General features: G+C 47.1%; 1 protein-coding gene across 11 annotated transcripts in view; it reads right to left on the bottom strand.

Annotated features, from left to right (window-relative positions):
- The window catches only part of ZFHX3 (zinc finger homeobox 3), a 255,803-nt gene that overhangs the window by 23,777 nt on the left and 216,877 nt on the right, over positions 1 to 15,149 (bottom strand). For all 11 annotated transcript variants that reach the window (XM_053399816.1, XM_053399814.1, XM_053399815.1 and 8 more), the window contains 2 exons: positions 3,525 to 3,655; positions 3,002 to 3,202 (listed from right to left, as the gene is read on the bottom strand). In XM_053399816.1, coding sequence (XP_053255791.1) covers positions 3,002 to 3,202; positions 3,525 to 3,655 — 332 coding nt within the window. The remainder of the gene's footprint in view (positions 1 to 3,001; positions 3,203 to 3,524; positions 3,656 to 15,149) is intronic.

Below are 15,149 nucleotides of genomic sequence, written 5' to 3'. Positions count from 1 at the left end.
CTACAGATTGCAGCATTGTGGCATGTCCACCTGCCCCTTCTACTTGACAATGCCCTGTAGTTTAAGCTACCAGTGTGGGTCTGAGCATTGCAAGATCCCAAATGTCAGCTGGTACCCAGCCCAGGTGTTCCCCTATGCCTTCTCCGAAAAGAGATACCACCCTAGGTAGTGAGAGGAATGAAGAAAGAGAGGAATGAAGCCCATTCCTCTACTATCTTCATGTATCAGACCCCATTGTCAGTTCAGGCACTCCCTGCCCCCTACAACGGCTGGAATCTAATTGGTCCAAAATGAAACCTCCAGCAAGAGTCTGACTGAGAAGACACATTAACATCTCCTCTGTCCGTGCAATGGGGGAGGGGGGAGTTGTACAAGACGAGGTTCCAGAGCCAGACAAAGGAGGCAATTTCCATTACAAAGAATGAGAGGGAGAGTGGGCAGGAGTGTGTGTGCTGGAGAGAAAAGCTTCATTAGGCTCAGAGAGGCAAAGCGATGGCACTATACCAAGGTCACTTCTAATTTAGACCATCTAATTGGCAAACATGGCTCCAAATGGCTATCATCTCACAGGGCTCAGAATTAATGAAGGCCGATTATTTTCATTACCTTCATCCGAGATGGGGAATGAGACGGGGGGGGGGGTGAGATGAGGGAGAAAAGAGGATGACCGAATGACAGTGGAAGGGAGAGAGAGAGACACAATGGGGAGAGGAGAAGATGCAAGTAGGGAGAGAAACAGCACCAGAATGCAACTGGGGAAGAAAGACAGATGAATGATGGAAGGCAAGAAAGAAAAAGAGCTTTTTTACTGCCTTCAGCCCCTCTGATGATTCTACCAAATCAACACAGTCCTGCAAAAAGTGAATCAGCCACAACACTAAAAGCTGGGGGATAAGTCAGTGCTGAGCATAGAGAAGGCAACACACCATCCCCAATCAGAACTGCAGCAGCAACCGTTGGTCTTCACAACCTCATCCCAACCCCAATCGCTGGTCAGCTGGTGTACAACACCCCTCTCATAATTGCCCTTGCCCCACAGACAGTAGTGCAGCACAACAGGCCTCTGACGAAATGGGGAGAGGGCTCCCCTGCTATTGTTGACAGGGAAAGAGGGGGGCATTGTGGAATACCCAGATACACGGCACACCATGGTATCAGCAAGTAGCTGTTGCTATGGCAACAGTCATATTAAACATGGCAGGTTCCTGAAAGGCACATGATTAAGTAAGATTAACAGAAGCCTCTCCCAGCCCCAGTGCAAAGGCCAGAGAGGGGCCCTCACAAGAGCTCTGAAGGGACCCTGCCTTTCTAGGAGCAGCATCCTCTTGCCAATCTCTTGGGCAGACTGATGTCAGGAAAAACTCAAGACGACAAGTAGCAGGGGCAAAGATCAGAATGCGCTTTCAAGCAATCATGAGTGACATTCTGGGAGAGCCCTGGAAGCAAAGAGGCTCTTTCATGCCAAGGCTGGGTCAGCAGCAGCAGCAGCTTATGGGATTGGGAGGAGAGCTCTTCTGCTGCCTAGGTAAGGTCCCCCTCAACTGTTTATAATAGTGCCATCAGTGGGCATGGCACCTAACAGTCACAAACGCAAAGGGACAGGTTTAGAACGTGGATTTCAACAAGAGGGAACATGGAGGAATTTGGGGACAGAGTGGATGAAGACACACAGAGACAGTCACATGTACTACTTGGGATTCCCTGTAGTGGTGTGTGCACAGTAAGGACTTAAGCCAAACGAGAGAAGGAAAGCCCTGGAGAGCTCTAAAGATAAAGGCAAGACACTTGTCCTGGATATGGTACTTTGCTGCTGGATTTTGAATAGAGATGAAAGAACTGGTGAGGAAAGGGAAGGCAAAGTCAAGGCAAAGGGCAATCAGAGCAGAATCAGCAAAAGGGACTTAACAGGAAGAGGCAAGTTTGTGCAACAGAAAAACTTTGAACAAAAAATGTGTAGGCCATTTAGACAAGACAAAAGAAAGCACCTCATCAGTTAATACATAATTAGCATGTGGAATTTCCTACCAAAAGATGTGGTAACAGGTGGACACTAAGCTTGGATAGTTTTAAAAAGTGATAAATGCATGGAGGATGCCTCTTTTATTAGGCATGCCAGCAGAATGGAATCCCTATGTTCAGAGGCAGTCTACCTCTGAATACCAGATCTGGAGAAAAGCTCCATGCCCTTCTTGGAGGTTCCAGAGGCATCTGGGTGGTCAGTGTCAGAAAGTGGGCTTGGCAATAAAGGACCCCAGTCCTATCCATCAAAGCAGTTCTTCTGGCCTCAGTCCTGTGGGACCAGCTGCCTTGCCTGAGGAGCTTAGAAAGCTGCCTTATACCAAGTCACACCATTGGTCCACTGAGTTCAGTATTGTCTATTTGAACTAGCAGCAACAACACTCCAGGGTTTCAGGCAAGGAATATTCCCAGGGTTTGAACCTGGGATACCTTCTGCATGTAAGAAAATGTGTTCCCCTGGCCTGTGATGTCACAATAAGCTTCAGCCTTGTCTCCCTGCTGCGCCCTACTTGTAGCACACTGTGCTAAAGGAAGGCCTGATTCCTACTTTTGTATTGCTGACCCAGGTCACTACTCAAGAGGTGGCATTTCAACAGTGCCTGGCATCTGCTTGCCTACTGGCAGGCGTGTTGAATTTGGGCAATTCACTGAAGAGGAGGATCAGGATCAGGAGGAGGAAGGGAAGAAATAATGCAGGCAAGATAGGCCTTCTGGGGGTGGGGAACATTTTTCCCATTGAGGGCCACATTTTCTTGGGGGTAATCTGTCACGTCCATCAGTGGGTGGGGTCACCCGCTTTTTCTGCCACCACCACTCTTCATTCTCCCACCTCCCCAGGTGATTGCCAGGGTGGGATGGGTTGGTTTTCCAAGAAGTCAAAACCAATTGCTCGCAGGGGACTTTATTTCCTTCCTCCTTGCCTCTTGCCTCTCTTTCTTTGGCTGAGAGGTGCAGGCTGCCCACCCACAATATAGGGACTCACCGTCAAAATGAGCTTCTCCACACAGTCCGGGGAGACGCTGTGGAGGTGAGTGAGGTGAAGCTGCAGGTGGATCTTGTTGCTGAGCATGTCCTGGCAGAGAGGGCACCGAAGCATTGGCTGGACCGAGTGCTGAGTCATGGCATGGACCCTCAACCGGTTGACATCAGTGTTACTGTACTTGCAATATGGGCACTGATATACCTGGAGGACAAGAAGACATCACAAGCTTTGGCAGAATAAAGCCTTGATAAGGTCAGGCTGCAGGACAGGTGTCTTCCTCCACCTTTTTAACACCTTTTGAAACACACTGCCCATTTCCACAGTAAGAATAATCAAAAAAACAATTTCACTATGAACTGCCTTGTGGGCCCAAGTGGATTTAAAAGTTGAATATAAGGAAGGATGGATGGAAAGAAAGGAAGGAAGGAAGGAAGGAAGGAAGGAAGGAAGGAAGGAAGGAAGGAAGGAAGGAAGCTGAGCCATTACTTCGCAGAAGCAAGTGCCAGTTGCTCCAGTGCCTCACCTGCTCCAGCTTGGTCTCATCTGATGTTTTAGGCCATTTGGTGACAGGCGACTCAGAGCTTCTCGGAAAGGAGATACGTTTAGAGGATGCTGGGGACTCTGTCAGCTCCTTTTCAGCTGGGGTAACATGTGCTGCAAAAAAAAAAGGGGGGGACAGAAACAACTGCATGACTATGTGACACCTCAGCTCTGGAAGAACCTGGAGGCAAGAACGGTAGCTATGAATTCCTCACAGATGGCCAAGCCTCCCATTCTGCACTGCTCCTCAATTCCATTCCTTTACACAAACATGCTCTGAATCTTCATTCTGAATTACTTTTGAAGTGTTGGGATGCAAATCAACATCATCATCATCATCACCATCATCATCATCATCAAAATCGGGTCAGTGCCTGCATGCCAGATATGTGCTACAGTTGTGGAAAACCCGAAACCAGCATGAACTGGATTACCTGAAGATCCCTGAATAAACCTGTATAAGCCCTTAGATCACCTGGGGAAATTCTACTTATGGTACCGCACCCTAGAGAATATCATAGGGCAGTGATTCAAAAAGGGCCATTTGGCCCAGGCTTTCTAGGCACTTTTTTTTTACTTGAATCCCCTCAAATTCCTATTTTTGTACTACTGTTTTGTGAGTTTTATGTTGCGTTTTTAATGATATGGTTCGTTGGAGATTTTAAAATTTTAAGTGCTTTGTAAATGCTTTTAAATAAATAAAATAAAATATGTGCTGGTTGGTGCTTTCTCCCTGCAATGCCCCTGCAACATTCTAATCTCCCCACTGTTTTTTTAGGGGGAGGAAAATGTCTCAAAAAATGTCCCTTTCCATTTTGACTAAGAACCATTTTCCTTCCATGGACCAATGCAGCCAGACTGTGGGTGAGCCCAGCTGAGTCACACATGCTACAACTTTACTCTTCAGTCACCCCTGCATGCTCCATGTCAATAATCACTCTCCAAGTCTGATTCCAGGATAACACTGATGTCCATTAGTGCTTTTGGAATTACTCCGGTGAATGAACACAGGCAGACAACATAGCAAAGCTAAAACACGACATGGATTTCTAATACAATTTGAGTCAACAAAGGGAAGGGCATGGCAGACTCCCCATGTAGTTGGGATGGTGGGGGGGACGACACACAAGACAATCACATCATCTACCTCACATTGCATCAAACATGCACACAACACCAGTGCTCAAAAGCTTGCACTGGCTGCCCGCACGCTACTGGGCCAGCTTCAATGTTCTTGTGTCAGTTTACAAGACCCATAATAACTTGGGCCCAGGATACCCCAGGGACCACCTGATCCCTTATGTTCTCACTCAATCTCTGATGTCTTTGTGGGAGCCACATAACCCCCCATGGTGTGGATGCATGGGTCATAACCACAAGGAGCAATGCATTCATTATTGTGGGTTCAATTATTGTGGGTTCAGTTTTGATATCACCATTGAGATCAGACAGGCCCCTTCCCCGTTGAACTTCCAGGACTTATGGAAGACTTTCCCCCCAGCAGGCTTGAATTCTTATTTTATAGTTTTAAACTCCTTTTTAGTCTCCTGTACACTGCTCAGAGAAGACTCTGATTACATGGTATACAAATGGCTGAAATAAAAAATAAATACCTCCTGCTGCAATTTAGAGATAGGCATGCAGGCTTTCATAGATGCCAAGATAAGCTCCCTCACCATTTCCTCTCTATGTCTCTTTCGAACATAGCAAAACTGGCCAGACTGGTCACACATACCCATAGAAACACCAGAAAGGCAGAATGAACACCATTCTGGTGTGTTCCAGGAAGTTGATGCACTTCCCAGAATGCCCGCCTTATGACCTTTGAACTCTGTACCCTGGAGCACATATATCTGCAGGGCATCTATTATTTAAAAACTACAAGGACAAGCATATTACACCTAGCCCCCCTGAACACACACATTCAGAACAGTACTTTAATCTGTCTCGAATCGACTTCAAACCCATTTCACCCTTAATGGGAGTTATTCATTTTCACTTGAAAGGTAATATATGACAGCTGGATATTTAACATGATGGATTGGCTGCCGATTAACTAAGCGGTTTAACGCTTCTGGCTTGCTCCCCCCCAGCCCCCCCCCAAAAGATGCAAGGAAGATTCTGATGGGGGAATTTGTTCAAAAGCCACAAAAGAGGACCCTGCACAAAGTTAAATAGGCCTGAAACCAAGGCTCCCAAAGGCACCACTGAGTCACCCCATTGCTCCTCCAACCAGATAAGGGAACTGGGGCTCCTCCACAACTATGCCAACATTTCACACACACCACCCCCAAATTAGCCTGACTCCTACTGCCTTAACCACTATCACCATCCCTGTTAGCAAGGGAGGCAGGGTGAAGCCATTTGCAGAAGGAGGAGACCTTTGAGCTAAGGATAGGGGCAATAGAGGAACAAAGGTTACAGGCAGGAAAATATCAGGATATACATTGCTGGGCTGTTACTGCTACAATAATTGCATATATTATAAAATACAGAGGTGCACACTATATTTCATTAGACTTCTGATGAGAAGTTATTTCATCAAGTCAACTCAGTCATTAATTCTGCAATCTAGGTTGGTTTTAAAAGATTTACTGATTTTATCTGAGATTTTTTAAATCAATACTTCAAATTTTTTTTTGCAATTTTAGATGTGTTTTATTGATAATGTTATCAATATTATATTTCTACTATTTATTATATTACAGAGTTTAGTGATTAAGTGACTTGTAAATCTTTCTAAAAGGAAAGAAAGAAATGGGTTATAATGTTAACCGTGTTTCGTGTATTTTAATGACATGTTGTTTGTTAAGGGTATTGGAAAAGCTTTTGGGGTTATGATGCAACAAAAAGTGGTCTATGAGCACAATAAATCAATAAATAATATGTAAGATCAGAGAGTTTGGGCACAGTAAGCCCAATGCGTTTGTGGTGGATCTAGAAAAATAGAGGAAGCTAGGATGGTGGTATAAGATGTATGTATAGCTGAACAAGTCTGTGCTCCAAGTTCTGGACAGAAGTAAAGTGGATAAAAGCTGAGACATGGCTGTTGTGACCAAGACAGGACGTGACCACAGCATGAGCCAGAGTCAGATTTCTCGCCAAGAAGGCAGAGAAAAAGGGGCACATTTTTGTGATGTTGTAAACTGTGGAACAGACGTGACGTGACAAAAGGCTGAAGAGCGAGGAGTCAAAGATCAAGCACATGTCAATGGATATGGAGTGTAGAGGAGGATGAGGAGAGGGTTTTTGGGGAGTGATGAGAAGTTAGGTTTGGGACAAAATGGGTTAAAGACAGTGATGAAGCATCCAAGCACACTGGAGACACAGGGGGACCTGGGGTAGAGAGGAAGAGCTGGGTGTTATTAACCTATGGGTGGTACTGAATGGCATAGGATTGTACAAGATCACTCAGGGACTGTGTATAAAGAAAGAATCACAGAGGAACAAGGGAAACCCCATTTGAGGAAGAGAAGAACATTGCCAGGGTCAAGCAGGAAGCAGAGTTCACCTGTAGATAGCAGCAGGGCTGGACCAGGGACTGGCATGGTCAGGCACCTCCCCAGGGACTCAGAAAGGCCCATTGCTGATCCTGCTGCCAATGAGACACCCGACCAGCGCCCCTCTTGCCATCAAAGGAACCCCTTATTCCTGATGTCAATCTTCACCCACCCACTCATCCCTAGTGGGGAGGGGGACACCATCTTGGGCTTTGCCTCAAGTGCCAAATGTATTGGGCTGGTCCTGATTAGGAACATAAAAAGGTAAAGGTACCCCTGCCCGTACGGGCCAGTCGTGTCCGACTCTAGGGTTGTGCGCCCATCTCACTCAAGAGGCCGGGGGCCAGCGCTGTCCGGAGACACTTCCGGGTCATGTGGCCAGCGTGACGAAGCTGCTCTGGCGAGCCAGCACCAGCGCCGCACACGGAAACGCCGTTTACCTTCCCGCTAAAAAGCGGTACCTATTTATCTACTTGCACTTGGACGTGTTTTCGAACTGCTAGGTGGGCAGGAGCTGGGACCGAAAGACGGGAGCTCACCCCGCCGCAGGGATTCAAACCGCCGACCATGCGATCGACAAGTCCTAGGTTCTATGGTTTAACCCACAGCGCCACCCGCGTCCCTTCCAATTAGGAACATAGGAAGTTGTTTTATACCAAGTCAGACTAATGGCCCATCTAACTCAGTTCTGTCTATTGTGATTGGCAGTGGCTCTCCAGGGTTTTATGCTGTGAACCTTCCCAGCTGGAGACAATGGCGGGGATTAAACCTGTGACCTTCCTACATGCAAAGCATGTGTGCCCCTCCTAAGCTACAGTCCTTGCCCCTTGTGGCTGCTTGTGGTTCTCATTCATTCACCTCATCCCCCTATTCTCTCTACAGATGCTTACCCAGCAGCGGCAGTACAGACTGTGGGAGCTGAGCCAGGTCTTGACTCCATAATATTATGGGGTACTTACTATATTAGATTCCCCAATACCCAATGTTGAATCCAGGCATCACATATTGGGGAATTTAAACATGTCAGCTGCCTGCTGCAACACAGAGCTAAATGCTGTCAACATTGGGTAAACATGTCTGTAGAGAGGAGGGGGTAAGCAGAGTTACTTTTCAGTTGTGGTTCCTTATATGCGGAAAGCTCTCCTTCGTGAGGGGACTTACCTTTTCCCCACTCTACTGATGGACTGAGATTATGTTGTTTTGTTACTAGTGTGCTGCCAAAGCTTCCTGTGGCTTTTGTGGGGAGGGGGGCATTGTGTGTGTATTTATTTTAAATAATTGCAGCTGTTTTCCTGTATGAATTTGTTAATCAGATAATGTAATTATGTTTAGAAACATAAACATAAACCCTGGGGTAACAAGCAACTAACAAGTCTACATAATATTAAATGGCAACAACAGGGTGTATCCAATGCTAGTACTACTCTGAGGAGACCCACTGAAGTGAATGAACATGACTATCTAGGGTTCATTCATTTCAATGCGTCTGATTTGAGCAGGACTAGCACTGGATGCAACCTAATAGCAACAACAGCAGACAGCCTACAGACACACTATGAAGAGACTCTAATGCAGGCATGGCCAAACTTGGCCCTCCAGATGTTTTAGGACTACAATTCCCATCATCCGTGACCACTGGTCCTGTTAGCTAGGGATGATGGAAGTTGTAGTCCCAAAACATCTGGAGGGCCAAGTTTGGCCATGCCTGCTCTAATGGCAATGCAGAGGCAGCTGCAATACCAGGTTGGCACTGGGCAGGAGTCATTGCGGTGTCATGCCATGAGCCCAATGAAATCTGGTCCTGAGTGGCAGAGTGGTCATGGACATTTGGCAGCAAGGAGAATACCAGTGAGCTTGGTATGGGCAGTTTCAGTGAAGGGCAGAGAGTGAAGCCAGATTGTAAGTGGTCAAGAGAGAGAAGTTTAAAGAAAGAACGTAAAAAATGCAGGGGCTAGCATTATACTCCAGGAGTTTGGAGGCAAAGAACAGACAAGTACTCAGGCAGTATCTGGGAAATGAAAATTTATTAAGGGAGAGGTTTTAGAAGTTGAGGAAATGGCAACATGTGTGAATGCATCAAGGCAGAGGTGACAGAGAGGTTGGCTGTGTGGCTGAGAGATGTAATGATGGCAGGAGAGATGCCTATTAAGAGTCAGGAGTAAAGAGTATCAATGGGACACAAATGAGGGAAAAGTCAAGGACAGCAGACTGGTCAACTCATTAAGTACCGTATTTTTTGCACCATAACACTCACTTTTTTCCTCCTAGAAAGTAAGGGGAAATGTCTGTGCGTGTTATGGAGCGAATGCCTACGGATGGCGGGGGGATCTGCTGCAGTCGTGAGCAGAGGATCCATGGTTCCCCTTCCTTCCCTCCTCCGTGGCTCGCTTTGAAACAGCAAAGCGGGAGAAGAGCCACTGAGTGGAGAGGAGAGAGGGACAGAGAGCCTGCTTGCTTTAAAGGAGAAAAGCGGGAGAAGAGAGGAGCTGCTTACACGAGTGTAAGCGGCTCCTGTCCAGTTGGCTCCTTTAAAGCAAGCAGGCTCTCTGCCCCTCTCTCCTCCCCACTCGCTAAATAGCAGCAAAATTTTTCGCAAGCAGGCTCTGTCCCTCTCTCCTCCCCACTCCTCTTATAAGAGCCTTCTCCTCTTATACCCCTCTTCTGCATTATTAACAGCATCCTTCTCCACCCACCCCACGCGTGTTCCTTGTCCCTTGAGTGCTTTTCCTTCCCTCCCCACTTAAAACGTGGTTACAAAGCACGGATCCACATGGATCCTCAGGATTTTTGCATTGGGCTACCCCAAACTCACCGTCAGATCACATGTCTGTGGCCACAGCATGAACCACAAAAATCATACATCCACTGTTTCATTTAGAATATTTTTTTTTCTTGTTTTCCTCCTCTAAAAGCTATGTGCGTGTTATGGTCGGGTGCGTGTTATAGAGCGAAAAATACGGTATGTTGGTGGATGCAACAGGAAAATATTGAAGGAGTAGAAGAGATTCCATAGTGGAGAGTTCTGATTTTATCACTGCAGGAGATGAAGTCTTGAGGGTGGGACATTGCAGATCAGATCTTATCAAAAGATAAAGAAGAGCCATTGAGGATTCTTAGAGTTGGTGTGGATCATGGAACCAGGAATATGGTAGACAAGAAAGAGGAGAGGGTGGACTTATAATGCTGGCCGGTTCCTCAGAGGTATTCAGCTGTGTGAGAGCATGAATGGATATTCAACTGTTTTCTTTTCCATTGAACGGAGATCATCTTTCCTGGCATCTCTGAGGAAAGACTCTGGCCAATATTTATCTATATATGGGTTGTTAGATATTTATCTAAGAGGACTATAAAAGCATAGAAAATGAGGGCATTGCTAGTTATGTAGGGTACCCCAGTACATTGGAACTACCTGCAGAATAATCCTTTCCTTGTGTTTTATAAACTTGGTGCGGCCAAATGAAGCCAGTGCTCTGGATTAAAGGCAACAGCTCCTGAAGTCACTCACTACCTCTTGGAGCTCAAGCCTTTAAACCTTCACGATCTGTCACTGACCTCAACAGGCCCATGAAAACAAGAACTTAGCAAGCGTTCCTTCCATTTCTAATGGGACTTCTTGATAAAGTACTGGGAGACAGGTTGATCTTCTCTAGAAAGACATCTTTAGACCCGGCCAATATGACCAGCTATCGCCCAGTCGCAAATCTTCCATTTTTGGGCGAGGTGATCGAGCGAGTGGTTGCTGAACAACTCCAGGCACGCCTGGAAGAAGCGGACCATTTGGATCCCTTCCAGTTGGGATTCAGGCCTCATCATGGGACTGAAACTGCCTTGGTCGCACTGGTCGATCATCTCCAGGAGTGGGCTAGGGACAAAGGTGAGATCTGTTTCCTAGTTCTGCTGGATCTCTCAGTGGCTTTTGATACCATTGACCATAATATCCTTCTGGACTGTCTAGAGCAGTGTTTCCCAACCTTGGGCCTCCAGCTGTTTTTGGACTACAACTCCCATCATCCCTAGCTAGCAAAACCAGTGGTCAGGGATGATGGGAATTGTAGTTCAAAAACAGCTGGAGGCCCAAGGTTGGGAAACACTGGTCTAGAGGGGCTGGGAGCTGGGGGCACTCTTATACAGTGGTTCCACTCCTCCCTCCTAGGCCGTGTTCAGAAAGTGGTGGTGGGGGGATGAGTGTTCAGACCCCTGGGCTCTCACTTGTGGGGTGCCTCAGGGTTCTGTCCTCTCCCCCATGCTTTTCAACATTTACATGCAGCTGCTGGGAGAGATCATCAGGGGGTTTGGGCTGGGTGTTCATCAGTATGCGGATGATACCCAGCTCTACGTCTCTTTCAAATCAGAACCAGTGAAGGCGGTGAAGGTCCTGTGTGAGTGTCTGAAGGCGGTTGAAGGATGGATGGCAGCTAACAGATTGAGGGTGAATCCTGACAAGACAGAAGTACTGTTTTTGGGGACAGGAGGAGGGCAGGTGTGGAGGACTCCTTGGTCCTGAATGGGGCAACTGTGCCCCTGAAGGACCAGGTGTGCAGCCTGGGAGTCATTTTGGACTCACAGCTGTCCATGGAGGCGCAGGTCAATTCTGTGGCCAAGGCAGCTGTTTACCAGCTCCATCTGGTACGCAGGCTGAGACCCTATCTGCCTGCGGACTGTCTCGGCAGAGTGGTGCATGTTCTAGTTTTCTCTCGCTTGGATTACTGAAATGCGCTCTATGTGGGGAAACTACAACTAATCCAGAATACAGCAGCTAGACTGATGACTGGGAGTGGCCACCAAGACCACATAACACCGGTCTTGAAAGATCTACATTGGCTCCCAGTACGTTTCCGAGGACAATTCAAAGGGTTGGTGCTGACCTTTAAAGCCCTAAATGGCCTTGGTTCAGTATACCTGAAGGAGCGCCTCCACCCCCCATCGTTCTGCCCGGACACTGAGGTCCAGCGCCCGGTTCCCTCATTGCAAGAAGCCAAGTTACAGGGAACCAGGCAGAGGGCCTTCTCAGTAGTGGAACCCGCCCTGTGGAACGCCCTCCCACCAGATGTCAAAGAGAAGCAAAACTACCAGACTTTAAGAAGACATCTGAAGGCAGCCCTGTTCAGGGAAGCTTTTAATGTTTAACAGACCATTGTATTTTAATATTTTGTTGGAAGCCAACCAGAGTGGCTGGGGAAACTCAGCCAGATGGGCAGAGTATAAATAAACTATTTATCATCATCACCACCACCACCCATGGAATAGCTGCTAAAGCACCGAAAGGAGAAGATAAGGAGCCAACTGATGGGAAACCTTTTCCTGAGGCCCTATCATGTGAGAGACTATCAGGCGGAGTGGAAGCTAGCTGCCCTGCTTGCTCTGCACAAAGGTAATGTACAGGAAGGAGGAGTGAAAGACTGGGGATAGAGAGGGGAGATGATGAGGAGAAGGGATGTCCAAAGTAGCTGGCATTCCAGGGATATCTAAGGCATTATCAACCCACTGTATCTGCCAGCTGCGATTCTCTGGCACCATCTCCAAGGGAATAAGTGTTGCTCTCTCACCATCCTACTGCCTAGTCACAGCAAGGCTGTTTCAGCGGCAAAGTCAGTTTGGGGAACCAGAGTCCTACCAGTTAACTCAAAAGAGAGAGAGAGGTTTCTCCAGCCACTCTGGGAGGCTTAAAGCCTTAAAGTGAAGGCTACACTCACACCAATACAATGAAATGACCCTGGAAATTGTTTTATACCTTTTGAAGTGCACTATGAATCCCTCACCTAAGAAATAGCTCACTGCAACAGACAGTTTACTACCAAAAAAGTCTTCCTACTGCTTCAAATTTTCAACACTGAAGAAAGTGTCTCCTTCCATCCATGAGCTGTGAAAAGCAGCATAGAGGTGAAGCTCAAAGAGCCCAGCCCAGGGTAGGAGAACTGAGGAGGATGGACTCTACCTGACTAAAGACAGTTGCCTCTCCCCTGCCCCCAGTCATCAGTTTCTCTGAGCTAAAGCACCATTGACAGCCCCTTCATCTAAACTTCCATCTACTAATCCAGCAGCATAATGGAGGAGCCAATTAAATGATTATTAATTCATGCTGCTTTCCGTAAAGCTGGGTTCTCATCTCTCTGCATTCCGTAAACCAACTCGCCACCTGCCCCAGAAATTTACAGCAGGACTCACTGACGTTTGCTCTCTCCATTGATCATACCAGCTCAGCAGCCGGCCAGCATTCCTGAAGCCCAGCTCTCCAACCAGGTAGGTCCCTCTGCTCCACCATGTGGCAATGCTGCACCTCAGGTGGCTGATGGCATGACATGGGGTGGGCCTGCTTTGAAGACACCCTTCCTGGTTAAGCTGGAACCATGGAAAAGGCACTACACAGGATGTGGTTTGGTCACTTGGACTCCTTGATGGAGGCCTTGTGATGAATGTTAAGCAGAAATGAGACTCAAGAGCTGCTGGTGCTGTTATGTGGGCCATGCTCATGCCAGTGGACCATTGGCGTGATTTGCACAGCACCCCGAGGCTATATTGTGCCCCCTAAGACAGGAGCAGCCAATGAACCCACGAAGGCAGGAGAGGAAAACAGCCCAAGCAAGGCACCTCAAAAAAGGGCTGGTGGAAATTCAAGCACACTAAGAAGTCTTGGAAACAGATGCCAAAGAGTGATTCAGCTATGGAAGCAAGAAGGAATTATTGTGCCTCACCAACTTCCATAAAGAAATGTGGACAAAGTGGGACAATCATCCTTCCTGAAAACAGAGGTCCAAGAGTAGCCACTAGTTTAGCATGAGGGCTGTGCTGGGCCCCAACAGCCCCTAAGGGAGGGTAAGCAGCAAGTTGCAGAGGCAGACTTGTTAAAAACAGGAAGATAAAAAGAATTAATAAACACTTCCTCTAGCTAATAAAGCTGCCTCCCCACTTTAATGCTGACCATGCTTTTGGCAAGGAGTAGGAGCTGGTATGCAGCACTTTGGGAAAGAGATATTGACTGGAGAGGAGCAGAATCATGGTGGGTCCAGTGCATCTTCAATTACCTAGACAATGGCATTGGCAGTTTACCAATAATACAAAATATGCAACCAATAGACTAATGTTCAGAATTATCCTAGTAAGCTGGAAAATGAGGCTAAAATGTAAATTCAACTAAGAGTTCTACACAAGGCCCACAAAAAGCTAGCGAGGGAGTAATCTACAACTAGGCTACAGTGTCTTCTGAAAGGAAGAGAGCTATGAATTAGGAGCCAGAAAGAAGAAAATAGCCAAAGTAGAGAATTTTAAAAGCAGGAAGATGTTACCCACCTTTTCCAAATATCTAAAGAGATGCCAGAATGCTGCATGACTGGGAGGTGGACTGGAGCCATATTGGCTCTGTTCCACTTCTGATTCAATGGATTGGGGGATAAAGAGAGCTGTACCTCATGTCTTTCACAGAGGATACAGAGTGGGCAGGAAGAAATCATCAGCAACCCAGACCTATGGGCTTTAACAGACAAAGCTCCCCATGCCCTTCCCAGGCAACACTAATAAATTCAGTTTGTCCCTCATGCTCAGGCACTGAGAAGGAACAGTAGGTACAGATTCCAGGCACAGCTCACCCCAGGCCTCCCCATCACAGTATCCAGGGCATCTGATGAGACTTGGTTAAACATGACTTTCTGTGAAAATCAGGGGAAAGTTCAGTCAGGATGGCCTTGGCCTGGTTTTTTTGGGGGGAGGGAATTGGGTCCCCCCCCCTTTCCCTACTTTTGCAATTAGAAAGGCAGTGGGCCTGTAGGAATTATTCATAAACAGCAAGAGCTGTGCAGTAGCCATTTATGTTAAACATGTCAAACCCAATTGCAATCATGCCTGCCAGCTCTTACTCCATAAACACACTTTTCTGCAACAATTTCCCAGCCCTTGGCAGCCCATTAATACCTCCCCTAATAGCAATCTGCCATGGGTGCGAATTACGGATGCTCTGTTGCACTGATTGCTGCGTTAGGTGAGCCCTGCCGATCTCTAAAAATGGGGAGCACTTAAAAGCTCTCTGAGCTGGTCTGCCACAACTACTGCTTACTTAATTCATTATCCCTTCCTGTTGTGAAGGCTGAGGGTGAGTTCCAGTGCTGCCAAACACA

This window comes from Podarcis raffonei, chromosome 8, assembly GCF_027172205.1.
Source record: "Podarcis raffonei isolate rPodRaf1 chromosome 8, rPodRaf1.pri, whole genome shotgun sequence".
In the NCBI taxonomy this organism is placed as follows: Eukaryota; Metazoa; Chordata; class Lepidosauria; order Squamata; family Lacertidae; genus Podarcis; species Podarcis raffonei.
The sequence above is the reverse complement of the archived record's forward strand: the minus strand, read 5'-3'. Positions and strand labels throughout refer to the sequence as shown.